Source organism: Falco cherrug, chromosome 4 (genome assembly GCF_023634085.1).
Source record: "Falco cherrug isolate bFalChe1 chromosome 4, bFalChe1.pri, whole genome shotgun sequence".
Classification (NCBI taxonomy): Eukaryota; Metazoa; Chordata; class Aves; order Falconiformes; family Falconidae; genus Falco; species Falco cherrug.
Genome location: NC_073700.1, coordinates 55,912,915 through 55,940,124, shown reverse-complemented (window position 1 = coordinate 55,940,124; position 27,210 = coordinate 55,912,915). Strand labels below are relative to the sequence as shown.

Below are 27,210 nucleotides of genomic sequence, written 5' to 3'. Positions count from 1 at the left end.
GACCTGGTCCTCACTGCAGCCATTCCTCTACCTGCTCCCCCTCCTCTGTATCCTGAGGGGTTCTTTGTCTCTTCTCCACTCTGTTGGATCTTCTCTAGCCACTGATTCCTGGAAAATTGCCTTCCTTGTGAGGCCTCCCCCTTCCTAGCTCATCAAGTGACACCATGTGAAGAGCAGACCCACCTGACTTTTAATATTTATAATAATTGGCTATGAGTTTGGCCACCAGCTTTGCTGATGACATATCATGTTTTATTACATCTCTGTATCTCAGTTCCTCTATCAGTAAGATAAGGATAATGACCCCTTTTGCAAAGGACCTGACATGTCACCACTTGGGTTATGTATTCCTACTTGTCTCATACTGACCAAGCTGGAATTCCCTGTGATGCTGTAAAAAAAAATATTAAAATTCATCTACTCCTGGAGTAGTGACTGCAGCTAAACCTACTAGTGTTGCTGACTTTTTAGTTCCATGTCATGCAAACTGCGGGGCACAGAGGGATGGAGATGGACCTCTCTCCAGAGGGAGCTGGATGCCTTTCTGGAGCTGGAGCTGGTGATGTGCCCATGGCTGCCCACGAAACCCAAGCTAAGGCCAGGCTCGAACTGGAACACAGCACTTCCCTGAGCCTCTGATACCAGCAGATGGGCAAGTAAAAGATTTAGGCTGATTTTTTACCAAGATTTACCACTTCAAGAAAGAGATTGAGGTGCTGGAGCATGTGCAGAGAAGGGCAATGAGGATGGTGAAGGGTCTAGAGCACAAGGCTGATGAGGAGCCACTGAGGGAACTGGGGTGGTTTAGCCTGGAGCAAAGAAGGCTCCAGGGAGACCCTATAGCTCTCTACAGCTGCCTGAAAGGAGGGTGTAGTGAGGTGGGGTCTCTTCTCCCAAGTAACAAGTGACAGGACAAGAGGGAACAGCCTCAAGTTATGCCAGGGGATGTTTAGATTGGATATTAGGAAAAATTTCTCCACTGAAAAGGTGGTTAAGCACTGGAACAGGCTGCCCAGGGGGGTGGTGGAATCACCATCCCTGGAGGTGTTTAAAAGACAGGTAGTTGCGGTGCTTAGGGACAGGGTTCAGTGGTGGGCTTGGCAGTGTTTGGTGGATGGTTGGACTTGATGATCTTAAAGGTCTTTTCCAGCCTACGCTTTTCCAACCAACAGAAGATTCTATGATTCAATTACTTTCTACTTTCATCTGTGCTGCTGGTTTTACTGAGATTTTCACTGTGCAAACACTGGGTGCTATTTTTCTACTTTTTTTTCCCCCAGGCATTAAAAAAGACCGCCGGTAAATGAAGTGGCTTTTGCCTGTACTCACCCTGGATTTCTCAGCAATGCTGCAGCTGGGTCCGTTCCACTGAATCAGCACTTTCCCGAGGTCCAGCAAGAAAACGTCACCCTTATTGAAACTGTCCCAGGAAAGCGCTACCTGTCACAAGGAAATGAAAGCATTTGGCAGGCTGGGGAGCACAACAAGAGCTGCAGAAGACATGTTGCAGCCATGGCAAACTTGCCCCTGGGTGTGTAAGAAGTGGTCTGCAATGACATGCTCATTTTTCTAGCGCTCAGCTATTCACTGAACCCAATGGCTTCTCTCATGGCAATACCAACCCCCCAAATGAGGTCTTGAAAACTATCCTGTAGTAGGGGTTCTTGAGCTATCTAGCAGGCAAACCTGGTCAAAAATGAGTGTAGGAGGAGAGGAAAGATCTGTAAGGAAAGAGGTTTCTTCTTCTTACCTCTGTGGCTGACACGTGCTTCTTCCCCTTGACATGAAGAAGACGCTTGATGTTGTACATATTGGTCTCCACATGCTTAAATCCTGAAGCCACTCCTCCCTTCTTGTAGCTGTTGTGTAGCAGGGAATAAAGAGTTAGAGCTGGTTAGAAAATACCTCAAGTTTTTGGCAACAACTAAAAATTCCAGAGCCAACGTAATCCTAAAAATAGAATTTCAGATGCTGTGTTGCCTTATTCTACTGTTCATGGTCCCTGGTCAGACCATGACTTCTCATGGTGTCCATGCAGCTGTTATGGGTGTTGCGTCGCTGTTGAACATCTTGGGAGAAGGTGTGTAGATGGACAGGAAGGTCAGGGATGGCAACAGAAACATAACACAACCAAACTGAAGAACCCAATAACCATGGCAATGGCATCTCACCACTGAACTATTCCATAAACATTCAATTAAGAAATTGAATTGATTTTGCAGAAAACATACTTTTTGCTAAAATTTGGTTTTATTCAAAATAGCTATTCTATTAAAAGTAGCTTAGATAGGAAATTGTTGCCATAAACAGAAAAATGCTATCATAAACAGGTAGAGAACACTTTCAGATTTAATCTGTGAATTTTGTTCTTCCATCCTTGAACACACACTTTGCACTAGCTGCTGCTAGCACTGTGTTGCCTCGCTGCACAACACCATTCCCTGCTTTCTGGGCAACTCTGCAAGGAAGCCATAATCACATCGTGAGAGGATACAGTCCCCCGGGGAAGTCCCAGAGCTTTTAAAATGGCTTTGGGGCAAGTCTAACCCACTTCCACATATTCTAGACCATTGTAAAAAACAGATCCAATGTTCATACTACAGTAATAAGTGAAGCAACATAATGGCCATTTATGGGAAAAAGAGACAATTGCTGAGAGTCGTATAGTTTTCACCATGTGGGTAATATATGTATTTTATCACAGCTAAGAAGAGACTGGCAAATGTGGCCAGGCATGTGAGTGATTCACAGTACTTTAGACCTGTGTGGAACAGTTTAACATGTCCACAGAAGGATACTCTGGTGATTACTCCACCTATCAAGCTGTGGAAAGAGCCTGCTTTAATTTCTCATTCTGCCTCAGGCTTCCTAATTGACCTTAAGGATGTGGTTTAGACCAAGATGAAGTCTAACTCATTTCACAGGCAGATAGGCTTCCAAATAGACTTCTAAACCTACGTGGTTTTGAAGGCCTGAACTTTAGTTCTTCATTGTCCCTTATTAATCCTTAAGATGAGGGTAAAAGCACTCTTCCATCTCACAAAAGTCCTAAGGAAACTCAGCAGAGATGCACAATGCAGAGTAGCAGAAGTCAGACTGGGATATAGGGTATTGACCAAGGATGGGTTTTCATCTGAGTTTTCTTCAGCTGTTTAAAAGCACAGCACTCTGGTTGTTAATTGCCAGTGAAGGTCCTCCTGGAGGATGGCTATCTGAGTCACCTGCTGAAGACCCCAAAGTGAGGAAAGACCACAGGGCTGGATTCAACAGTATCTTCTAGATGGCAAAAGTTCAGAGTCAAACTTTCCTTCCACTACAGGACTATTACTCCCACTATGAACCAAATTAGCACTTCTCTTCAAGGTGGATGTTAGTTTGAAGTACCCTGTACAAGCATATTAATATGAAGTGTGTGGAGGAGAGGATGACCCTAGGGTGAGCAAAAAGGAGGTTAAGATGCACTTACTGCAACCACCTGGGAAAATGACCAGTAGAACAGAATGACATGGTTCCAGACTCAATGCTTATTAATAATTCTTTCAAAATGGGAAGTTTTCCTTCTGAATTCTGACCAACTTCAGTGCTGATCTATATTTTTTGGATTTTTGAATTATTGATGGCTGAGATGTAGAGAAGCAGAGGGAATTCCAGGGACCATGACGTACCATGGTGCAGGGTATTTTGTGCTACTCACATAATGCCGTTGCGGAAATAGCTTCGGAAGGTCTCAGACTCATGTTCCTGCACTTCCCGGTGCTGCACAGGGTTCCCCCTGAGCGCATTGTCCATCTGGGTGACGTACATGGCCGCGGCACCTTGCTCATCCTGAGATGAATTCTTGCCAATCCAGTAATGCAAGTCCACAGCAGAGCCACGAGAGGTTCTTTTGGTCTGGAAGAGGTGGGAAAGATGAGGTGGGATGAAGACACAGCACATATATACGTTCCAAATAATATCTCTGGCCAGGGAGACCTGGCAAAACCAAGTGACCATACAGCATTTTCCCAGGGCCTTTCCCACTTCTGCCTTTGTCTTGAGCGAGGGGAGGCAAGATGGATCCTCAGGATGCTCCCTGGGAGCTCAGCCTGGAGCCAGGGGCCTTGCTCAGGAGAGCATTTGTGGGTTTTACGTACATATTGAACTGAAGTATGTTCCTGTCTGATCCTCTTTTCTAACTCTTGTTATCAAGGAAAACTGAGCACCTGTGCAATTACAAAAATTAATGCATTCAACCTGTCCTACTTTTGTAGAGTTTGATGTTTAAACTTTACTCTTCTCACAGATCACCGTTTAAAAAGTTATGTACACTGCTATTTATTTGCCTGGAGATACTCTCTTACCTTTCTTGTTGTTCTCTTTCTCATGTCACAGGACATAGTAACACAAACTGCCTCTGAAATCCTGCTGACTTGCAAAACAGACATAACTCCAAATGAAGCTGAGCCTGTGTGTGCATGCTGTGATGCACCTTATTACAGAAAAACCCAACAGCCTAGAAAGAGGAGGCAAGTGTTCTGAGAACAGGTGTGTGTTTCGTTATGCGAGTCGTACCAGTTATTTTTTAGCACCTACTGTGTTAAACCCTATCATGGACATCTGGGAAAGGCAATAAAAGCTCATTTTATAAACTGGATTTGACACTAAATTCTGTTTATTTGCTTTATGCAGCGATACCACAGCGAAACACAGTAGAAGAATAAAATACAGCTCCTCTGTTCCTCTAGGCACAGATAATTAATTTTGGGGAAAATCACTCAATTTATTACTTTTCTATTGAAGATGATCAAAGTCCCATTGTCCTGTGGACAATCTTTGTTTGGAGGGCCTCCAGTGGAGATGAGAATGCAAAGATGAGTATTTTTACCCTCCCATCTGCAGGGGCAAAAGAGAGGAGTGGGCTGGTTACAAGCTCTTCTACCTGGGGAAGCTGTTGCAACATAAGCCGAGTCTGTGAGCATCAAAATCTATACCAATATCTACAGTCAGCTCCTTGTAAGGACATTCATATTCTGCTCTAAGCATGTCTTTGGGTACCTGCCACCACATTGATTCAGCGCTTGAAAGGCAGCAGCATAAAGGCACATACATGGTGAATTAGAGCAGGAAACTCATTCTGCGTTGCTATCCCAGCTTGATGTATATAGTAGATGTGCATTTGTTTGTTGTGGGATAGGGGAGGCTTTGCTGTCTCGACTGATGGAGACAATTGCAGGAGGGACACTTAGACAGAGGAAGAGGGAAATGATTCTGATTTCCACTGTACGGATGTTTTTTGATACAAGGGGGCCTGGACTTCTCTATGCAGATGAAGAGATTTGGAAAGAATTCTAGCAGCTGAGTGCAACACATCATCCTTCCACAGAGCTTCGGGAACACAAGGTCATAGAGTAGAGTTAGTTCTCAGAAGTTCCTCATGCTTCTGGCTAGCCTGGGTTTAGCTGGTTACAAGTAGGTCTGGATCAGATTTGGGTGGGACAGATGAAGCATCCTAATGGGGACATGAGAGGGGCTGCAGAGCCTGTCTGCTGCTTGCATGATGCAGAGTAGGTGGCACACTTCCATAATTCACATCATCTGCTGAAAATGAGACCCTCCAGTTGGCCACCTCTCACATCCTCAAAAGACTCCCAATAAGCCATGCAAATGTGGGCCTTTATTTAATTTGCCAGGAATGTACTGGCCATTTCGCCATGTCCGGACATGACTCCATTACAATTAGATATCTTCTAATCAACTAATTACTGAGTTAATGGCTTCTCTGGAGTTCTGATTTACTAAACACACGGTGGTGTTGCAACAGCCACATTAAATTCAGGTGCATGATTAAGGTGGTGGATGTACATGCACAACCACTTTACCCACAGTGAGGGTACCTAGGATCCAAGTTGGAGCTAAACGAAAAGGGTCGACCCAGTTGCCCACCAAAGAGACCAATGCTTGTCAGCCTTACTTACGTGCAGAATTATGTAGCAGTCTCCTTCAAAAAAAGTCCCGTAAGCCTTTTCAGGTACAGGAACCATCTTCATATTCTGTAAGGAAATGAGTGTTTGGGTCATTGATAGTACTTCAGAGCCAGAAGTTGATGTGTGTGAAGCAAGACAGCTGGGGTGCATGAAATATTAAGGCGACGATCAGGGTTTGGAGACAGAAGAATTAGGAATGTGCTTGTGAGCTGGGAAAATCCACTTCTGGGGGAAATGCCGAAGTACTGAGGGGTAAGAGGGGGTGAATGATAATGCTGCTTGGACAGATTGACAAGTATTTTTTAGTTTCCTTGCCCTTCTGCAGTCCTGTATGTCCAGAGTAAGGAGACCTGGAGGTCAGGCTGGAGTGCTCCAGAGCTTGCATTTATAGGGAATTTTCCAAGGGAGTGAGCACATCTCATCCTAAGTTTAGTTTTGTGACATGGTTTTTACTCAGTACCTTTAAGTTCAAGGATAACTTTCAGAGCTTTGTTAGGATGACCACTTTGCCAGGGATTCACAGCAACTAGGAGTGCCGAGAAAAGACAGACCTGAGGTCACCATCATGTGCCTCACCCCTCCAGACCCTAATTGCACACTTCAGCTGGTGCAAGTGCACAATTAACCAGCCATGCCTGCCCACTGTAGGTGCCTGGATGTGCCACCCACCAGTACACATGCAGCTCCTGGGCCTGAACTGGCTCTGTGGTTCCCTGGAATTAGAGACATACATTCTTCTGGTGGCCTGACTTGTTTCCCAGCATACCAGCTTGACCCTTGTGAACCAACACGTCTCTAGTTACAGATCCTCTGGAAAGAAGCTTAGTACAGTGCTTTGGAGAGAAATGGAAAGGCAAAAACCCGGTGATATTTGGAACATAAGTGGGACGTGTAGAGGGCCACCACGACCTGGAGACCTGTGTCGATGCCCCTTCCCACTGCTCCCCTGAGTGGACTCTGCACCTCAGTATGTGCTCCCTCTCACTGAGGGGACCCCTTCTTATTGCAGGGGGATGTTCTTGGTGAATGGGGCCAGAAAAAGGCAGAATTCAGCACAGCCCACATCCAATCCAAAAATCAACCACCACGCAAGCAGAAGGTGACTTTGCAGGCTGCAGTATCCCTCCATGCAATGATCCATTGATCAGAGTGGGAAAGAGAAAGATGAAGTGCAAATAAACCCCACGGGATGCCTTTGCTGCAAAAATGGGTGCCTCCCCCGCAGCAGCTGTTGGTATAGGCTGAGGTTACCTATTCACAACCCCTCCTCTTGGCCAGACAGGGAATTTACTTCTGGTGTGCTAAAGCAGCCTTGTATTGGTTTCCGAAGCAGGTGAGAAAGCCTCCAGTGCTGGAGGAACAGCTTCACTCCCACCACGTTCATGTTTTCTTAGTCAATATTATCCCTGTTTTACAGAGCAGGAAACCAAAGCAATAACATGCTAAAAGCTGCCCAGGGAGACGTTGGGTCTCCTGTTTCCCGCCTGTATCTTGTCTGTAAGACCCTCTTTTCCTACTCAGATTACTTCAGGAGTATCTCTTTCTTGAAACACACACACAGAGGACATATGTAATCATTGCCTCTTGACATACCTCTATGCTCCATATTTGCAGTCCCAGCTTTCTCTCGATAGTTGGGAGATTTGTGTCACCGTCTGTCATCCTGCAGTCTGAGCTAGAAGGGAAAGGAAGAAGAAAAATCAAAATAACTATATAATTGGATACAACAGTAAGTATGCTAGCCGGCTGGGTTCCTCTTACTGTCAGTGGAGGTTTACTACAGATAATCCACACCTTGAAGTATCTCTATATCTATGTGCTGACTATGAAGAGAGCACAGCTCTAGTTATCAACAGTTAGGTGGGATGAACCCCCATTCCCAGGCTATCCATGCTCAAGGTGGGGCAAGCAAAGTGTGGGACCACAGCCCAGCAAAGACTGGATAGGATACTGTTATTCTGGTGTGCGATTTTGAACAGGTTGAAAGGATTTGCTGGGGTATTGGACCTGACATCAGGACTGCTTTGTTCCCACCATGGCACAAGGGGTGGCAGAGACAACAGTGGACCTCCAGGAGACCCATGCCCTCCTGGAGCAGTCACTGGAGGTCAGGTCAGGTACCCTGGGGCACTGGGAGCTTAAGGAATGAAGCCCTTCCACTTCAGGATGGCATTCAGGTCCAAATTAAGACAGGTATCTCAGGGCAGGGCACCAGGCTCTCAGCTTCGTAAAGGTCAATGGGCACAGCATAGTCACCAGAGCATATGGAGTGATCCAAATAATGACCCAGGTGTCTACTTTACACATAGCCAAGCAGTTTCCTAGGCTCTGCTGCCTGTATGGGCGAGAGGTGGCTTTCAGTTGCCTGTACAAAGGTGCCTGGGGCCATTCGACATGTTTTTGGTATCTCCAGCTGCCCCCCTGATGGGCAAAGGTCTCCTATCCATCCTCTCTCCTATCTACTATCTGTGAAAAGAAAAAAGGACTACCATTCACAATGCTCCCTGTTCCTACTGCTTGGATAGCAGAGGATTTGCTCAAGAAGCAATTTCTGAACCCAGCTTGTTTACAGGGGAAGCTCCTGAAACAAACTGAACCCCAGCCCAACGCAGATGAAAACAGTGAGTTACACCCCAGCAGAGCTGGCTGGCCCAGGGGGCTTCGCAGGTGCCTCCTGAGCAGCTCTGCTCCGCTGCAGTGGCCACGGGACACATTGTGTTTGTGTAGGGGCAAGACCCGTATCAGCCTTTCCCGTATGAGTCAATCCTGCTCACAAATCGAGGCCTGGCTTCGAGAGAAAACACGGCTCACTGATTCCTGTGTTTTGTACTCATTCGCTTCGCCAGTGCGCTCCCCTGATTTGCATTTGCTCATGACAGACGGAACGATTGTATTATGTGAAAAACAACTTGATTGACTGCATTTTCTGCTCTGTCTCTGGATGAAAAGGCTGCCCTGATTGTAGGCCACAGCCCCCCCCGCGCTCCTCTGCTCAGCTGTAGGAAACCGCCTCCGAGAAGGAACGGTGCCACGGCTCGGCACAGCAACGGAGCCGCCATAAGATGAAAACCAAACTGCATAAAGCCGTGGAATAAACTTCTGAAGGAGGAAAAGAACAAAGGCAGATGATCCCCTGCCAGAAAGCGCCTTTATTGCTCGTGTTACGAGAGCATGGAGAGACGTGCTGCACTTGGCACCGTAAAGTCATTGCTGAGCACAGCCCCAGCGCCGCTGTGTGAACTGAGCCGGCACCTACGGCCTGGCAGCGCCCTGTAGCAGGAGTCAGACGCACTCACTCCGTCCTGAACACAGATCTGAAGGACTCTGGAAGACTGAGTCCACATGTCTTCATGTACCTATCAGGAGCACATTCAGCAACCTTCATCTCCCTCTCAGGTCCTCCAGATAGGATCCAGGCAAGAAGACAAATAGCAAGGAGGAAAAAAGACATTTTTCATTTCAATTCCCAGAAAGGTAATTAAGAGCTACACAGATTAAAAGCCAGATCCAGGAAGGTATCTCAGCGCCTGCAGAGGACCTAGACACTTTTCTGAATGGCATCCTGACTCACCTACTGTGAAGCCCAGGGCTATCAGAAACTAAAGCCAAAAACATGATCCCTGTTCAGATCTTTAACGAAAAGACTTTTCCTTTCTTTTAGCATGGCATTCAAAAAGTCCCTATCAAAGAAAAACCCAAGCAAAGCCTCCTTCCCTCAGCCATCTTTTACATTTATTTAGGGTTTTTCCTTCCAGCATCAAAATAGGAACAATCTGAAAACAAAGCCAGCAAAGACATTTATATGTGAGGGAGGATGCAGGGGGGTAAAGTTTTTCAGCAAAACTGACATTGCTCCCTGTGAAAGGCAGCAGGAAACCAGCAGCTGGCCAGCTGTGAGACACAGCTGGCTCCCTGCTTCTCCCAGCCTCTCCAGTTGGAAAAGTTAACCCAAAGGATGCTGAGATTCCTCTGAGCGGAGACAGCTACGTTGGACAAAACCCCCTGAAAGCCAGCAGTGTTCTACCAATTCCCACCCAAACCTCTGACTCAAAACAGGAATCTTGGATGTTCTCTGCTCCTGAAACCTGTCCATTAATGCTGGTCCCCACTTTTCTGGGAAATGCTGTCCCTCCCTTGCTCCTTAGTCATCAAGCTGGGGGGAGCGTGAAGCAGACATGGTTGGCTGTTTCTTTGGACTTCCCAGCTTCTTTCAGTTGGTGGCCAAGTTAGAAATAATAGGAATATGACTTATATAATCAGACAGCTCATTTCATTAACGATTTAATGTGAGCTTTTAATCAGATGATCCCATAATTCAACTCCTGACCAGACACAAAACCCAGTATTTATGGAGTGCAAACTTCCCATCTGTGCTTCAGGAGGAAGGGCAGAAACTTTTCTAATTTAAAAAAAATAAAAAGGGGGTATTCAGAGGCTTGGGTTCACTGTGGGGTTTAAGCAGCAGTGTCTGGGTCAGTGCCTAGATCAATCAAACCAGTTTGGTCCAGCACCAGGTAAAATGCTGATTGGCAAGAAGCAGGAGCCAACTGCCTCTGGGGCAGGAATTCACCAGCAAAAAAACTGGTTACGGGGACGGACATTTGCTTCCTTGTACACAGACACGGCTTTACCTGTGAAGAGGGGAGAGAGAGACTAAAGCAGCTGTAGCTTACCTCTTTGCCTCCATGTTAGTAATATGCAGCTGCCCAATATCCACCTCCAGGGCCACCTACTCTATTTTCACCATCTTCAGAGACTCCCACAACCACGGTAAGAAGAGACAGGTTCACACCATTAGCACAGGCTGAGACATGGCCACTACATAGCAAAGACAACTTCTGGCTTGGAGCTGCTCTGCTGGGTCACCATCCCTCAGTGAAGATGTATAAATCAAACTGTAGAGAGCAAATGTTGCTGTTGGGTGAGGGCTGAGGACCTGGAAACCAAATGTTGGTGTCTGGCCTCTTAGCTGGATGTCACAGCCAGGACAACCTGAAGCCTCCAGAGCTAAAAGCAAAGCCTTCCCTGATGTGGTCTAGGTAAGAAAGCTGGTGGCTGAGGGCAGATGGGTCTCTGCTACACCCACTCCCCTTCACCCACTGCCAAAACCCACAGCCATGCTCCTGCTTGCTAAATATGTTCTCCATCCCCTCTCCAGTCAGCACAGCGTGGGGAAAAGCTTTGCCTTTAGGAAGGACTAGATGACTAATTAAGTGTGAAGGTCACTCCCAAGATCAGTTAATGAATAACAGTTGGGGTGGAAGTGCCAGCATTCACGACCTCGTTTTGTCCACCTGGTATGTGTTGAGAAAGCAGACCTAGCAGGACATTTCTTCACGGAGACTCGGGCTGTTTGGGTGGGGAGGGAAAATAAGGACTCTGAAAGGGGATAGAAGATAATTTCAAACTCCCCAAGTACATTCTGAATTAAGCCTGATTTGGCTTGTCTGGGTTTTGGCGGCACACTTACTGGGCTGTAGTCACGGTAATTAAAAAACCCCAGTGAAATGACTAATGCTCTGTACAGCTTCGGGAAAATAGGAAGCAGCTGTGGCTCCAGCCTTTCCAGGCTGAAAGGCCTAATTATTGGGAATACTTGGACTGGCATTAGATGAGGTAAACCAGGGCTGTTGAATTGCTTTCATTGTCTCCATTATAGCTGGGCATCTGGGCCCAAGTAGGTGCCATGTTTTTGTTTGCAGAGAGGACAGCAGTTAACTCTTGTTTTGCCCAGAGGAATGAAATTCAGCGTTGGGTTACCTTGTGTGGCTCATCAGCATCAGCTCAGGACTATTGCTTTGAACGGTGACTGTCCCTAGTGAGTGACTGTCCAGAAGTACAGCACTCAGCCAATGGAAGCTGTCTTATTTTCTCGTTGCAAAGGGGAGAAAAAGTAGCTTTTATCTCAGGTGGAAATGCTAGGGAGAGAGGCTCAGCAATGGGGCTTCTCTCCCGTGTTGTCACACCGTCATATAATATCCTCCTCCAATTTTTTGGCAGGAAGGCGAAGTTTGCATAGGCAAGAGCACCTGCAACATACATATCCATATGCCTATGTGTGTGTCGGTGACGGCTCCTACCCTCTTGCACAATCACAAGCAGGATTGCAATCAGAGAAGCTGAATTGCCTTACCCATGTTGGATGTGCTGGGACACGATGATGAGGCAGGGAATGGGATATGAGTTTTGGGGAGTGGCAAAAGAGGAAAAAGCCCAGCTCGGTGCACCCTCCTCCTCTAAGTCCCACAAGGTTCAGGAGCTCAGTGTGGCCAGCATGCTGAGGGCTCTGCACAAACGCTCGTGACTGACCACAGAGAGCACTTCAGCCTTCTTGGGAAGAGCTCTTGCATGGCAGCTAAAATTCACATAAAACAGGCCTTGAAATAAAGTGCCATTTCTGGTCACGGTGGGCAATTAAATATTGGAACAGCCTATTAGGGAAGCTGGCAGGCTTGCCTTTACTTAATGTCTTTGAAATGAGATGGCGAAATGGCTGGGATGTGCTCTCTTGGCTCGGCTCCGCGGGGTCGGTGACTGTGAGCCCCTGTTCAGATACTGCCCTTTCAGCAAGCCTTGCCCTCCCATCAGGTTGGCATTAAGGCAATAACATGGACTGACCTTCATGCTTCACCTGCCCCCACTGGTCAGAAAAGATCCCCTATCCATGCTACCAAAATCATCTGTGTGGATCATGAAAGGGGTTGAAGGGCTTTTTTAGTCTTCTCTTAAGTAAAGGTGGATCAAAAATTGAGATGGGGTGTTGGACAGGATGAACTAAGATTGTGAAAAAGCTTCTTGCACACCTTCTCAGGCTCAGTGGCTCTGGAGCTAAGAAGGGACTTCACTGGGTTCAGATGGGCAGGTTTTGCCTTTTTCCATGAGTGGCTGCCAGGGATCACAAGACCACGTCTCATCCAAGCAGCTACCTGCCATCACAGGTGACTGGTCTTTTCTGTTCTTTGCTCATGGGGCAAGGGCTGGGATGCTGAGGACTGAGATGCTAAAGTCTGTTCAGGGTGTGAGCGAAGATCGAAAAGCCTGGGGTGAAGAGAACCACTGAGATGAATTTATGCTAATAATGGCCTTTCAAACTGGAAGGGCTCTACATCCCAGGAGATGTTTGATTTCCCTTTTCAGTAAATTTGAAGGATGCACAAACCTGGATCCACCTAACCAAGTAATTTCTCAAGTTCTGCAAGAACAATAACCATTTTGCCCTGTCTGAAAAAAGCTGACCAGTCTCTGCAGGACCCACCTGGTGTGTCTCTTGAACCCTGGAAATCCACCCCATCTCCAACCACCATCCCAAGAAGTAGACCTCTAGCTTAGGGTGTCTTCTTACAACCCGTGCCTTCGCCCTCTGTCTTTCTGGCATCTCTGACTTAGTAGTGTATACATAGTTTTTCCCAGAAACCTGCTGGTGCTGAGCCTTTCCCTTTCAGCCCCCTGTGAGCCACATGCAGATGGGCTGGGCACTAATTCTCCTATCCTACCATCGATCCTCACTTAAAAGCAAGGAGCACAAGGAAATACTAGGTTCCTGGGGAATAACCACCTTCCCAGCTGCAACAGCCCTTGATCTGTATCTCATCTGTCTCCTCAAATTTCTCCGAGGACATCTGATTTCGAAGGGCAGGCAACACACGATTTATCTCCTCTGACTTTGACTAGTCCCTGCAGCTGCCTAATTTCCACCTGCCATAAATTCTAGCTCGATGCTTCACTCCATCCAGAAGATCTTTCTCATCTCTCCACACCTCTCTTTATGACCTCCTTTGTCCTCTCTATTTATCTCAGTGCTGGTAGCTTTCCAGCAGTCTGATCTTCAAGCAGATGGTCTTGGGAAACTGATTTGTAGGAGTTTTTTCCAGAACTGCTGCTATTTCTGAATCCCCCCTCTAAAATTTTAACAACTGACTATTTGTCCTGGGAACAGTAGAGCTGTATTGTCCCAGCAAACTTCTCAACAATGTAAGAACAATGTACTGACAATTAAATCAGAAAGCCTTAACACCAGCCACAACCCCCAAGTCATGCAGTCTGAGTTTCCACATGCATCCCACTGGATGTACAGCCCAGTGCTCAGCAGTGGCTGGCGCTGGGAAAGGGAGAGCAAACTGGCTGAACGTGGAGGCTGGCAGTCCTTGCCTGGGTGTCCTATAAAGAAGGTTAGAGCACCCATGCAGCTCTTGGCTGTTCTCCTGGGAAGTCCTTCTTCCCCAGGATGTCTTTGAAAGCAGCATGCTCTCCCGGGCAGGTAGCACCTCTGCAAGGCGAGGGCAGCCCTGTTATACTCAAAGCTTTCAGAAGCAGCAGCAGAGTCTGAGCTGCAGTAACTTCCCCCCGAGATCGGCCCCAGTGATCGATAACAAACTCTTTTGCTGCAAACCCACCTCTCTCTGAAGATCCATGAGAAAAAAACAGTGGCACAAGAAGCTGTTACTCTGCGTGCAAGCGCCTTGCAGCAGCGTTACCTCTGCTAAGGTGCCAGGTGAATTCTTTTCAAATAATAAAATGCAGCCTGGCACACACCTACTTCAGAGGTATCCATTTCACCTCTGGCTCCTCTTTGTGAGGCTATTGAGTCAGTAACGGTATGGAGCCATCCCAAGGGAAAGGCAAGCGTGTAGCTTGCCAACTCGTTACGAACAAATCTCTCCTTTCTTTCAGCTCTTTCTCCCCTGTTGAGAAGGAGGGATCGCTGACTCGGGACCAGCACTGCATCTGAAGGCAGGGCTTCATGCCACAGTGAGGGCAGGAGATGCACGCAGGAGGAAAACAAAGCTGAAGCCATTTTAATTCCTCTTCCTGGTTTCCAGAGAAGTCATTAAGGTTAGAAATATTCTCACAAACTAACTTCTAATGACTCACCACCTCCAAGAAAAAAGTTACAATTCTCTCCTACACCAGCACTTTAATGGAGCATTATTTAAGCAAATGACTGCAGCTAAGTAAAGCCAGAGCTGAGACATCAGGGACGAGAGCATGGGTGTTTGGGTCACCTGTGTGAGACCTACCTGAGCTTTGGGGAGCACCTGAACTTCAAAAGCTTAGGGGAAGGGTGTGACAGCTGGGACTTGAGGAGAGAGCCTCAAAAGAAGGCATTTTTCCAGCTGAAATTGAGGAAAGGCCACTGCTTCCTATGTAGGGTTAAAAGAGCCTGGAGGGAGGCTAGGAGAGGGGGAGAGATGCTGGGATTCATCCATCCTCACTTGGGCCTCTTAATTCTGGGTGCTTAAGTCTAAGAAGGACTCTCCCTGAGTGGTTCACCTCATCCTGACATTGAGTCTAGGGCAGATGCAGTGGGTCTTGGTCAGGGGGGACGTACTGTCCCCTTGGCCTATGGGGACCCCCTGGGTGCAGAGCCCAACATGCCAGGCTGCCCTTCACCTCCGGGTGTGGGAGCTCCATCCCATCCATCATGCCCCAAGACTCTGCTTGCCAGACCTGTCAGTGTGAACTCAGCCAAACACCGTCAATAAAGCTGCAGTTAAACCCAAGTACCGGTGCCCACCTGGCCCATCCTTCTCAAAACCCAAGTATGAGTTATGATTTTTGCTGCTGCATCTAAGTTTTATATTTACTGTGAGAATGCACACATGTGTGTATGTGCATACATGTACGTGTGCAAGATAAAAAGCAGGTTTTCCCTGGTGCACAGTTTAACTAGTGGAGCTGAATAAGCCCTTGCTATCAGGACCATTGTTTGCTGGTGATGGAGCAGGGGTGCTGGTCTGGCTCCACTCAGACCAGCTGAAGAACTGGTTCCTACAGCATTGGCTTCCCAGTGGAAAGCAGCAAGACTGATATTAACTATCAAAAGGAAGGGGCTGTTGCAGTTTTGCTCCAGGTCAGACCTGCAAGCATCACATGAAAACTGGGAAGAGAAACCCAAGACTTCTGGAAAAAAACCCCACCAGGTTTACATTTCAGATTGCAAATGAAACGACCTGAACCTAAGCATGGTGCTCTGTGCGTAACTCTGCATTTCCATCGCTGGCCCGATGAGATGCAACAGATTTATTCAGGGGGGAAGGTTTGTTTCTCGAGCTGCAAAGGAAAGCTCACCTTTTGTGTATGTTGGCTGACATACCTCTGCGGAAAGACACCGAACTTCTTGTGCTGGTTTTGGCTGGGGTAGAGTTAATTTTCTTCACAGTAGCTGATATGGGGTTATGTTTTGGATTTGTGCTGAAAAGAGTGTTGGTAACAGAGGGATGTTTTTGTTATTGCTGAGGCCCCACACAGAGCCGAGGGCTTTTCTGCTCCTCACCCCACCCCACTAGCGCTGGCTGGGGGGCACAAGGAGCTGGGAGGGGACACGGGTGGGACAGCTGCCCCCCACTGACCAAGGGGACATTCCATACCGTACCACGTCATGCTCAGCACATAAAGATGGGGAAGAAGAAGGAAGAGAGGGGATGTTTGGAGTGATGGCATTTGTCTTCCCCAGTCCCCATTACTGGTGCTGGAGCCCGGCTGTCCTGGGGGTGGCTGAGCACCTGCTTGCCGTGGGAAGTGATGAATGAATTCCTTGTTCTGCTTTGCTTGCATGGCTTTTGGTTTACCTATTAAACTGCCTTTATCTCAGCCCAGGAGTTTTTGCACCTTACCCTTCCCATTCTCTACCCCACCCCACTGGGGGGGAGTGAGTGAGCGGCTGTGTGGGGCTGAGTTGCCGACTGGGGTTAAACCATGATGCTTGTGCCAAAACAAATAGGTAGCAACCAACCCAACCCAGGCTTCCACTAGAACGGGCTGCTGAGCCAAGGTATGGGTTGCCTTTCATGATCTTTTAAGTCTTTGAAACAGAGCCAGCCCTTCACAGCATCTTCTCTCAAGGGAACACCAGAAACTCCCAGTTTTTTGGTAGCAGTCACCCATACTAGTGTTAACCTCTAGGCTTGCATTCAGCACCACATATGTCATGTCTTTGTTACTGTTTCATCCAGCCCTTCCAGCCCAGGATGAGCTGCAAGGTCACTCTTGGTCCTTCTGTGGCTTTGTGGGTGCCACTCAGTCTCCACCTGCCTCTCCTCACTTTAAGCTCCTTGAGGAGCACCATCTCATCCTCAAGAGTCCCCATGGTTGTGTCTCCTTCCCAAGGTGAATTTTGGTGGCTGTTCTCTCTTGTGCTAGGAAAAGGGTCCAGGGAGACAATGGGGTAAATGGAGATGGGGTGGATTACTGGGAATGAGAGGCAGAGGGACATGGGGCAATAAGGAGGTGTAACTTTGCCCCTGTGGTATCATGTGCTGTATGATGGATGGTGTTGGTGCACCAAGGTTTTGTGAGCTAAACCCTATGCTGCCCAGCTCTGGGGCTGCTGCACACCTGAGCACAGCTCTCCACTCACAGCACAGCAAGGAGCACAGCCCCGGCCCGGGGGGCTGCACGTCTGGCACTCGCTTGGCATAAGGAGTGAAACTCCGTCCACGCAGGACCACAGCCCACGAGCGTGGGAAGCGTGTGTGATCCCCTCTTGGCAGAAATGAAGGCAAGCTTTGAGAGAGTAGCACGTCAACTGCACAAAGCCGAATGAATAAAACATCCCTGCAAATCCTGCAAACAGCTTTAGAAAGAGTCATACATCCGGAACGGCCTTTCGCGCCCAGAGCTGCCAATGGGAATTTTGTCTGACCACAGGGAAGGGAACCAGGCATCTGAAAGACTGGGATGGGTGGGATTTACCCGGACCCAGACAGCTATTTTATAGGCAGCAACAAAGCATAGTAGTTCAGGCTCTAGCACTCTCCCAAAGGGAGAGTGGTTACATAGTTTCCATCACCCAAAAAAGAACATGATTTCTAGTGCTGCCTATTTCTTACCCTGCTCAGTTTAAGAGCAGTTTTAAATAAAAGGCCAGACAGAAACCTATTCTTTCATCCCAGGGCATGGCAACAGGACATTTTTAGGTAGGGGAGGGGAGGTCGGCTGCTCTGAATAGCTCATTCCACAGGCACTGCCCAGGACGGAGCTCAAGCATAGGATTTAACATCCCCTGTGTCTCATGTCTTTGATGTGGATATAAAGTAATAACAAGTTTCACTGTTACTCTACCCAGCACGGCCTCAGATAAGCATGAATAGGCTCAGATAAAGACAGATAACAAACGGTAGGATTTCTGTTTCAAGTAGAGGTCCCTGGAAATCAAGGCAACTGAATCAAATGCACATCATCTGATGCTGGAAATTAACATTACATCTCACAGGACTTCTCAGACAAGGATGGCAAAGACAGTGACAATAAGCACTTCTTTCTGCATTGCTTTTACACCCAGAATGGGATGAAATGTATAATAATCCAGGATAAATCATAATTAGGCCCATTTCCAAGGTTATGTTATGGGGAGAGGGAGGACACGAGAGGTTTTAATGAGTCGTAGGAGCGTATATCCCCTTGTGACTGTATGATCTGCTTCTCTGAGGAGCCAACAGAAGGTGAAGAATATATGTGAAAAAACAAAGAGCTGGAGCAGAGATATTTGGCGTGTGTGTTGAGTCCTTCCTTGTGCTGTTGGGCTTTTCATACATAGAAAGCCCAACTTGTGGATTTGTGTCAGTCCAGGACAAATCTCAGAGGGCTGCAAAAGAGCCCATTCCCTGTGACGAAGGAGGGACCTTGAGGAGGGATGGTGGTGGCACATGTGTTCCCCAGGGGTGGATAAAGTGCCACCAGGCCAGGTAGAACAAAGGTAGCACAAAGGCTTTCACTGTGCCTCGAGCTTCTCCTCACTGCACAGGGCATTCCAGGGCTCTGATAGTGGGCTTTATTTAGCTCTGTTAAAACTGAGGGAAGGCCCTTGGTCCAGCAGGACATGCCCAGTACAGAGCAGAGCCCCCGCATCTTCCAAACATGGGGAAGGTGTCTGAGCCGGTCTCCTCCTCAGCTGGGGATGAATGATCACAGCATGGGTGGTGCTGGAGGACCGGGCTGCAGGGCAGGTCCAGCCTCGAGTCACAGAATCCATGGTGCATCTCATCCACATGACGTGTCCCACAGCTCCCCGGAGGGTCCGTAGCAGAAAAGCTAACAACCTCCTTGCTTAAAGTCCAGAAACACTTGTGCAGCTCCACAGTAAGGAGCAGGAGACATTGTGAGCATCTTCATTTGGCCATGCAAGAGCAGAGTTTTATTATCTCAAACTAACCGGGAGCCCCAGGATACAGGGGAAGGCAGGAGACCAGGGTGACACTGTTTGCGGCCATGGCATGAAACCTTTGCTCCCAGCTGGGAGACCTTGGCAACTGCTGCTGCAAAGTCCTGCCTAGGAAGTAACATCATGAGTTACTTCCTAGGCAGGAAGTCTGCCAGTGGGAAGGGGCAGCCTGCTTCTGCAGGGAGTAGGAGGAGATTGTGAGGTTCACCTGGCTCTGCCAGGAGGAAGGCAAGGGAAGATTGTCAGGGCTTTCCTGATGTGCACCATGCAGGCTATTGCCTGTCCTAGCATTTGCTTCCAACTGGTATCTCAGCCCATGCAGCTGGGAACGGTAAAACCCCACCAAAAAGGAAGGCTGATGCTCTGCGATGGTCTAATCTCTGTTTTGCAGGCTCTGTTCTTCACATTTAGTGGCAGCCTGTAAAGAGCACCTGGATGATTCACCGCCCAAGTGTTGCTCTGGTAGGGCCGGTTCCCTTCTGCTGTCGTAACATTTGTTTACACCTGTGCTATGGTAGCCTTGAATAAGTGTGAACCTCCCATGGATGCTAATTCATATTGGTTCTCCTTTGTGTTAAATATTTATGTTCTTAATAGGCACACCTAAGAAAAATACTGGCAAGTAAGCCCGCAGCTCAACGCCATTAGAAGTCAATTTTATCTCAGTGCGATTTGCATCTCAAATGAACAGGATGAGAAAACACTCTGTGCTTATAGAGCGAACCAGCCCAGCAGTTCAGCCATTAGCAGATCTATCGATTAGACACAACAAGACCTATTGACGAGAACTTCCAACAGCTTTTTGTCACTGCCTGGCCGTGTAACCGGTTGAAAAAACAGGTGAGCTTTAAGCAAATCCCCACAGCAGCAAGGCATAGAACAAACCAGGCCAAAACAGAACGCTGTTAATTGCTCGTTGCATGAAATCAAAGCCAGTTTGTGCAGAGAGCTAAATGAAAAGCATGTGTCCTCAGAGCCCGTACGTAGCCCGGGTGGGTTCTTGGCAAGCTGAGCGAGCTGCTTGTTCCAGCCCTGAACAGCGCGGACCAGGATGGGCTCACTGCTTTCAGTAAAGACATCCTGGCTTACGCCAGGTGAGCAGTTTTTAACAAAATATGAAATCCATTAATTATCTTTTGTTGTTGTTTCTTACTATCCCGCAGAACAAAAGTCCTTAAACAGTTCTGGCCTTTAGAAATAAATCTAAGAGGGGTGCAGGGAAGCTCCTTACCTCACTGGGAAGCGCGCGGTGTCCTCGCAGGTCTTCCTCCTCCACAGCCCCCGTGCCTTCTGTCCTCTTCAGTGAGCTCGTTCCAAGGCACTTTTTGTTTGCTGTTCTGCTACCTTGTCAGCTCGGAACAGCAGTGTTCGGTAATTCAATCCTCTACTTAACCGCAGGGACACTCCTACCCGGAGAGCACACCCATTCCCAGGCTCACAGAGGGAGCCGGTGTGAGAGAGTTTCAACCAACTTTCTGCTTGCATCAAATATCCACCAGCTCTGCATTCACGAGGCAATAATGATTAAGTGCTGCTTTAATTAGAAACCTGTTTTGTCCAGATTGAAAAGGGCAGGAGAGGATTTCCCCCGCCTCCCTTTTCTCTGTCTCTGCTGGACAAAGCACGGTGGGGTGCTGCTCGGTGCCACACCAACCCTTGGGGCCAAACGTCCCAGCTCCCGTCCTTGACTCTGTCCAGAATTTTGGCACAGCTGGCCTGAGGGGAGAGGGGCTCAGCTGGCTCCTGCGCTCCCTGCAAGGCCAAACTGGGCCTGGCTGGGGCCCTGGGTGTGCAGCAGCCCAGAGTGATGGGGAGCAGGGGTAAGGGTTGTCACCAAGGTGCCTGGCTGACACGGGGATGTGACAGAGCATTGGAGCATGCAACCAGGCTGCCCTCCCGGGAGAAAGGTGATGAATGATAAACCAGAAAACCCCAGTGGAGCTGGCAGCGTTTGCATCAGCCACCTTCTGCAGTGGAAAGCTGCACCTGTTGATACTCATTGCAATGTCATAGCTTAGCGTTAAGAAAAAAAGTATCTGTGAAGGGCAGCTGTAATACGCAGCTACCTCTTCCGACAGATGCCCTGATGCTTCTGGCTGAGGGTGACCTGAAGACAAACCATCTCCTCTCATTCCCAGCTGCTCCTGCCTGGCATCTGCACCGTGCTGCTTGCTGCTGGTGGAGGGAACAGCCCTGGCTGGAGGGGGATGGAGGCATCACTTCTTACACTGTCATCAGGCGGTGGCTCTGCCTTTGGGGCACCCAGGGCTGTGTCCAGCTGTGTTTCAAATATCTCCAAGGATGGAAACTACATGACCTCTCTGGACTGGGAACTATCCAATTCCCTCCCTTTCTACACCTCAAGTTTCTCTTGCCATTTCCTTAATTTTTTGGATTAACCCACACAAACTGAAAATAAATATGGCTCAGCTCATCAGCTAAATCAGGTGTAGAACGGGTTTAAATCTACAATTTCCACAGATCTTGTCCACTGACCACTCTTAGTCCTGTAATGGGAAGAGTGCCCGAAATACCGGTGCCGTTAGCTACAGACCCGTGTACCACTGACGGCAGATAGCTGCGAACCAGGGCGTGCACTGAACCTGCTTACTCAGCCCAGGTGTGCCCATACCCGAGAGAAGCACTTCAGAGATCTTAGTTTCATGGTTGAAGATGCAAAACTGACCCTTAGAAAGCAATTTATCCTTCAAAGTCAGCAGGCTACAGCTCACAAAACCCCTAACAGCCTTCACCTTTCATTTTTTGCTCTTTTCATTTCATCATGCTGAGTGGCTTCCTCAGCTGTAGGGAACAGAGGAATGATGTTCTGTCTTCCTCCAGTCTGCAGAAGATGGGGACCTGTGACAGGGCTGCTTTTATCTTGGGAGTCAGCCCCAAGCCCACTGCTGGCTTGGGTGATACGCAGTGAGAGTGATACACTGGCAGCTGTGGTGGGAGGCACTGGAAGATGGGAGATCCCAGAGGACTGGCACCGAACTCAATCATGTACTGGTTCCCCTTTCGCCACATGACGTCATTAGCTCCAGCACCAAGGGTTTCGTTAATAGCTGCTGTGTGGCTGGGTCCTTTTCAGTGCTGATAGATGCTGATGTAAACCAACCCATTTCCATGGCTGCGGCTACATGAATTTGAGCTCTGGGATGAAGGATGTCATTCGCATACCCGCAGCTTTGGGAATGCCCTTCAGGCTCATGCACAGGTGATGTCTGAGCTGCCTGTCCCCACTCCTTTCCATCACCACAGTGAAAAAGTAGTAAATAATCCTGGTAAGCTTTTAAGGAGCCCAGATCTGCAGAAATATATGTAAAGCAGTTTAGAACAATCAATGCCAAGGGAAAAGAAAATGTTTGTTATAAAACATGGGCTCATTTAGTGCTGAGCTGTAGGCACTTTTGCTTCCTGCTAATACTGGGCATGCCATGGGGTTATAGAGCATAAAACATTATTTCTGAGTAGTTTAACTCAGTACTGGTAGAAAGCAGAATAGCCTGACTTTCATAACTGAAACATTATCTGAGATGTTCCTGTCCGGCTGTTCTTCCCATGTGCATGACCTGATGCACTCATGTTCTGGTCCTAAGCCTTGACTCTGTTCCCAGAGCTCAAAGACTTTGTGGTTTAATTTAATTTTTTTTTTTTTTTTTATGCATACAGATGGCAGATGAGGCTGTTTTCAGTGTCCTAGTGCAAGCGTAAGACACTGAAGACATTGTCACAGGTTGATGCTGCTGTAAATCAGAAGCTGCTGGGTGGAAGACTGCTGAAGTGCAAAAGCAAGGTTTGGCAGTATAATGGCCCACATCTGCCTCAGGCTTGGCCACCCCACATGCCTGTGGACAAGGTTAACATTGTGCATGGGGAAACAGGCTCTGCCAAGGATGTATTTGCAAAATGACACGTTGCAAAGGTATTTCCACCCTGCTTTTGCATTTGGAGCTCTGGGAGGAAGAGGGGAAAGGCCAAACCCTGCAGATGAGATAACATGGCAAGGGCCTCACCCTTTGGAAAAGTGAGGGAAGGAGGTAAAAAGAAAACCCCACAAAGCTGCTCAAGACAGCGGTGCAAAGACCCATCACTACTTACTTGAGGTTAAATGTCCTGAGTTGTAGCTGCCAAAGCTTTGCATGAATTTCTGAGAATGCTTCAGGAGACATTTCCTTGACCCACAACCAAAGCATGTGACATTTTACTATAGATCCCTCACGTAGCCTCGCTCAGGCACTTCTCGGCCCTACAAAATCACGATGGCCAAATGAAAATCTATGGTGCCTCTTACAGGTCTGCCTATAGACCTGATAGAGGAGAACTGGTTATAATTTACTGCTCCCTTATCTGCTGTGCTCCTGGGGATGGGGAAAAAGTTGAGGAAGCAGTACACATGCATGTATATTGACCATAAGATGTGCGAAGATCTCACTTATTGGGGCATATACCTTCCCAAAGCAAAAGACCCTCCTGAGAAGTACATCTCAGCCAGCCATGGCATCCAACCTGTGAGCAAGGCAGGGATGACTGGCAGCTGTGAGGGACTGAGCACCAGCTTCAGGATTTGGCCCAGCTGCCTGCAAAGGGAGTGTTAATGCGGGGAAGTGAACACAGCTTTGCTCTTTGGCCTGGTGGGCTCGGACCACTGGAGATGGGGGCTTTGCGGGGAAACAGTTTTATAGGGCAGTGCTCCAGCTGACCGGGCAGCACAGAGCTGCTGCTGGCAGCTACCAGTGTGCTGGTTAATGATTAATAGCAGCAAATGGGAATGTCTCAGGACAGGGGAAGGTGCTGGGCAAGCAGGTGAGGCGTGCTCCTGTGCTGCAGTGCCACGATGCACGCCTGCGCTGCACCGACAGAGAGACGATCCTCTGGAGCTGCAGGGAGCCATTGCATCCTCCTCTGGGCACCTCGCGTCAGTCGATGGCTCTCAGCACCCAGAGAAGCCTTGATCCTGCAAATGAGCCCTTGCAGCACAGCTCTTGGGCAAGGCTGTGCACGGAGCCGTGTGAGCGACAGATACCACAGAGGCAAATCCTTTTCTCCTGATTCAGAAGAAAGGAGTGGCCTTGGCAAGCTAAGGACAGAAGGGTAAATGCTGATCCAGGGCAGGAATAATTTTGGTGAGAGCTCTAGAGGTGTAGTTTGTCTTCCTGGAGCCACAAGCTTGCAGCAGGATAAGACAGGAGCAGTCGCTCTGGCACAGGGGTCACAGCACTGAGGCAGAAGCAGCCTGTAGCCATTGCTCCAATTTATTGCTTGGCAATCTTAGTGCAAAAGCCATTTTAAGCCAGCTATGCTGGGCTGTGAACTGGGGATATGGGGCTCATGTTTCCTCAGGCTTACAGGAGAAAGTACCCCCCTATGAAAGAAAAGGTGAGAGGGCCAGGGTGGATGTAGCATGACAGCAAGGTCTGCCAGGGCTGCTGGTCAGTCTTGAACCTCTCTTTTATGTCCTAAAATGTCTATAACCCATCTTGAAGGTGGGAGGTGCAACTTTAAGTCTCTGCTAGCAAGGAGGAATACTTTGGTGAATATAACTGCACTGACTATAAATATGGGCTATAACAACACTGATGGAAATGGCCACCCTGTGCCAGACCCCCCCTGGTCTTTCTGTGTGAGCTCTGGCTGCTACTGGAGGCTTTGCAGAGTGATATACTGCAATGCGTTTTCTTTTCCAGAATTACATTTGGGGTAATGTGGAGGAAAATCCTTGGGGAGGGTGTTTCTTCCAGACTCCTGCTGGTGAATGACTCCTGCCTTAGAGCAAAAGACCTAGCATCACCTTTCAGGAGGTTCATCTGCAACTCATCGGGGCACAGGGCTAGCTGGGGAGGTGGCCACCTCTGGGGGTGGCTGGTCGTGCCTGTGTGCACTGCAGGGTGTGGGTTCCTCTGATCCATTCTCCATTTGCTGTCGCCCGCTGCCACCAAGAATTAGCAGGTGCACTGAGAAAACAGGATAGGTGAGGTGGGAGGGTGACGTGGCATGGGCAAACAGCAGCCCTGGCTGCCTGCCAGCCAGAGGAGGAACACAGGGGCCTCAGTTCAGAGCTGGATGTGTTCCCACCATTATTTTATCTGGGGAGACTTCCAGAAGGACCACAGTCCCTCAGACCCATCACCCCAAGTTCCCTGTCAAACCCTACGCCTAATGCTGATGCCAGAGTTTGGGCACCTGCTGTTTTTCAGGTTATTTGCTGTCTGCTAGTACGAATGAGGTTTGTGCTAGAAAAGCTTAGATCTACTACTTCAGAAAATTAGCCTGCTTTTCCAGAATGCCAAAAAGCTTTAGGGAAGTACCTGATGGCAATGAAGACTCAGCAGGAGCTGGCCCTTTATTGTAAATAGATGGAGACTCTAACGGGGTGAGCATCAAGGCAGCATGGTAGACTTCACAGAGTCTAACCATGGGGGAACGATGTGCAGGAAAACAAATCTATTGTGTTCCTGTTCCTGAGTGGTTTTCTTATTTTTACATAAGCCACAAGCAGGCGAGCTGAGGATCTGGACTATCAGCTGTTGATTACTGTTATTAAATTACAATCTTCTTCTAGAGATCTTAAATCCTGATTCAGCCATTCGCAAAGCAAACGCAGGTGATTTACAGACTTAATCCCAGGATAAGGCATCGTGGGAGCCCTGCATGGAGATGTTTACCTCCCTCATGTCTGCCTTAAGATGGTAGCAGGGATTATCTCTCGCTGTTATAGGGATAATACCAGGGAGGGAGTACAGGATACAGATGGATAAGGTTTCCCAACCAGCATCACTGCAGGAACTGGGCAGTAAAGGAGAAGAACAAACACAGGTCACCCATGCTCCAGCTTGGGGATTTGTTCATGAAGCCTCCTGAGCATCCTGTGGCCACCCTGTCCTCAGACCTCAGCCATGGTACGGAGCAGGTGTTTCCCCCAGGTAGGGCAGCATGCTGACCTTGAAGAGGAAGGCAGTGAGGAGAGGCAGACAAAAAGCAGAGAGGATCAGTGAAAACAAACATCCCTACGAACGGGGCGGTGTTGCAAATCACTGAACAGATACTTCAGGAGTTTCACAAAACCTCAGGGGCTCCCTCTCCACCCTAATGAAAACCTTATGAAACCCAGCAAATTCCAGCACGCTTTGGTCAGGGTCATCAAGCAGAGCCTCCGCGATTTCCAGCGTCAGCTGAGCTGGCAGAGAGGAGACATTTGGCAGCAGAGGCCATGCAGGCAGGGGCGGCACAGCCGCGCTGGTTGATGGGTGCACGAGCCTGGCAGCAGTTATCCCGGGCAACCCTTGGGCAGTGGAGGAGCAACTCACTGGTGCCATGGTGGTGACACCCCCTGAGGGCCAGGCTCCTCGGGACTAGGCATGGGAATCACACTACAAGCCAGCAAGATGAGGGATTAATGTTTTGTTCTCCTGTGGGAGCCGGAGCGAACAGAGGTTATTTATGCCTTTTGGATGAGGTTACGTGGGATGCCCGTGCAAGAGCCAGAAAGTCGACTCAGGTCCCCAGCAGCTCGCCCGCACCCTGTGGGAGATGTGACCTGGGTTTCTCTCCTGCAGGGTACAAGGCTGGTCCTTCAGCACTCAGTAAGGCCAACCGGTCCCAGTGGTTTTAATGTGTTTTAGGATCCCTGGATGCTGAAAGGTGTAGCTGCAGGACACGCTAGCTTTACTGGCAAAGGCTGCTGGAGCTCTTACTCTCACTGTTTATATTTTTTTCTTCTAGCATTCAAGAAGACCAGCAGCTTTCACAACTGTGGGAAACCTGATTGCTCACGTTGCTGACCATACCTGAGTGCCCACAAAATAACTCCACCCTCCCTTGCAAGCTTAATTTTTAACCTCTCTCATTTCAGTGACCCAGCTGCATGTGTGACTACAGAAAGTTGCTCTGTTAAGGGCTGGGGTGAGGGATGAAACCCTGAAGCCCTGCCCTGCTTCCAACACACACCAGCCTTCCCCATGAAATTAGTGTCACAGCAGCTGCCTGTCTCCGGTGCCCAGACATGGACAGTGTCGGGGATGTCCATGTACCATGTCAGGTGGCAACTGTGCCCTGGGAGAGGATCTGGGTTTTTCTCAGGGAATT

General features: G+C 48.5%; 1 protein-coding gene across 3 annotated transcripts in view; it reads right to left on the bottom strand.

Annotated features, from left to right (window-relative positions):
* Positions 1 to 20,640, bottom strand: part of VILL (villin like) — a 37,624-nt gene extending 16,984 nt beyond the window's left edge. The window contains exons 1-7 of one of the 3 annotated variants that reach the window (XM_027809860.2): positions 10,637 to 11,124; positions 9,320 to 9,362; positions 7,557 to 7,638; positions 5,955 to 6,029; positions 3,695 to 3,891; positions 1,751 to 1,859; positions 1,330 to 1,440 (exon numbers count right to left, since the gene is read on the bottom strand). In XM_027809860.2, coding sequence (XP_027665661.1) covers positions 1,330 to 1,440; positions 1,751 to 1,859; positions 3,695 to 3,891; positions 5,955 to 6,029; positions 7,557 to 7,638; positions 9,320 to 9,348 — 603 coding nt within the window. In that variant the 5' untranslated portion in view covers positions 9,349 to 9,362; positions 10,637 to 11,124. Of the gene's footprint in view, positions 1 to 1,329; positions 1,441 to 1,750; positions 1,860 to 3,694; positions 3,892 to 5,954; positions 6,030 to 7,556; positions 7,639 to 9,319; positions 9,363 to 10,636; positions 11,125 to 20,353 lie in introns of those variants that run through there. The other 2 variants (XM_055708656.1, XM_055708655.1) reach the window with 2 other exon arrangements.
* Positions 20,641 to 27,210: the final 6,570 nt, after the last annotated feature.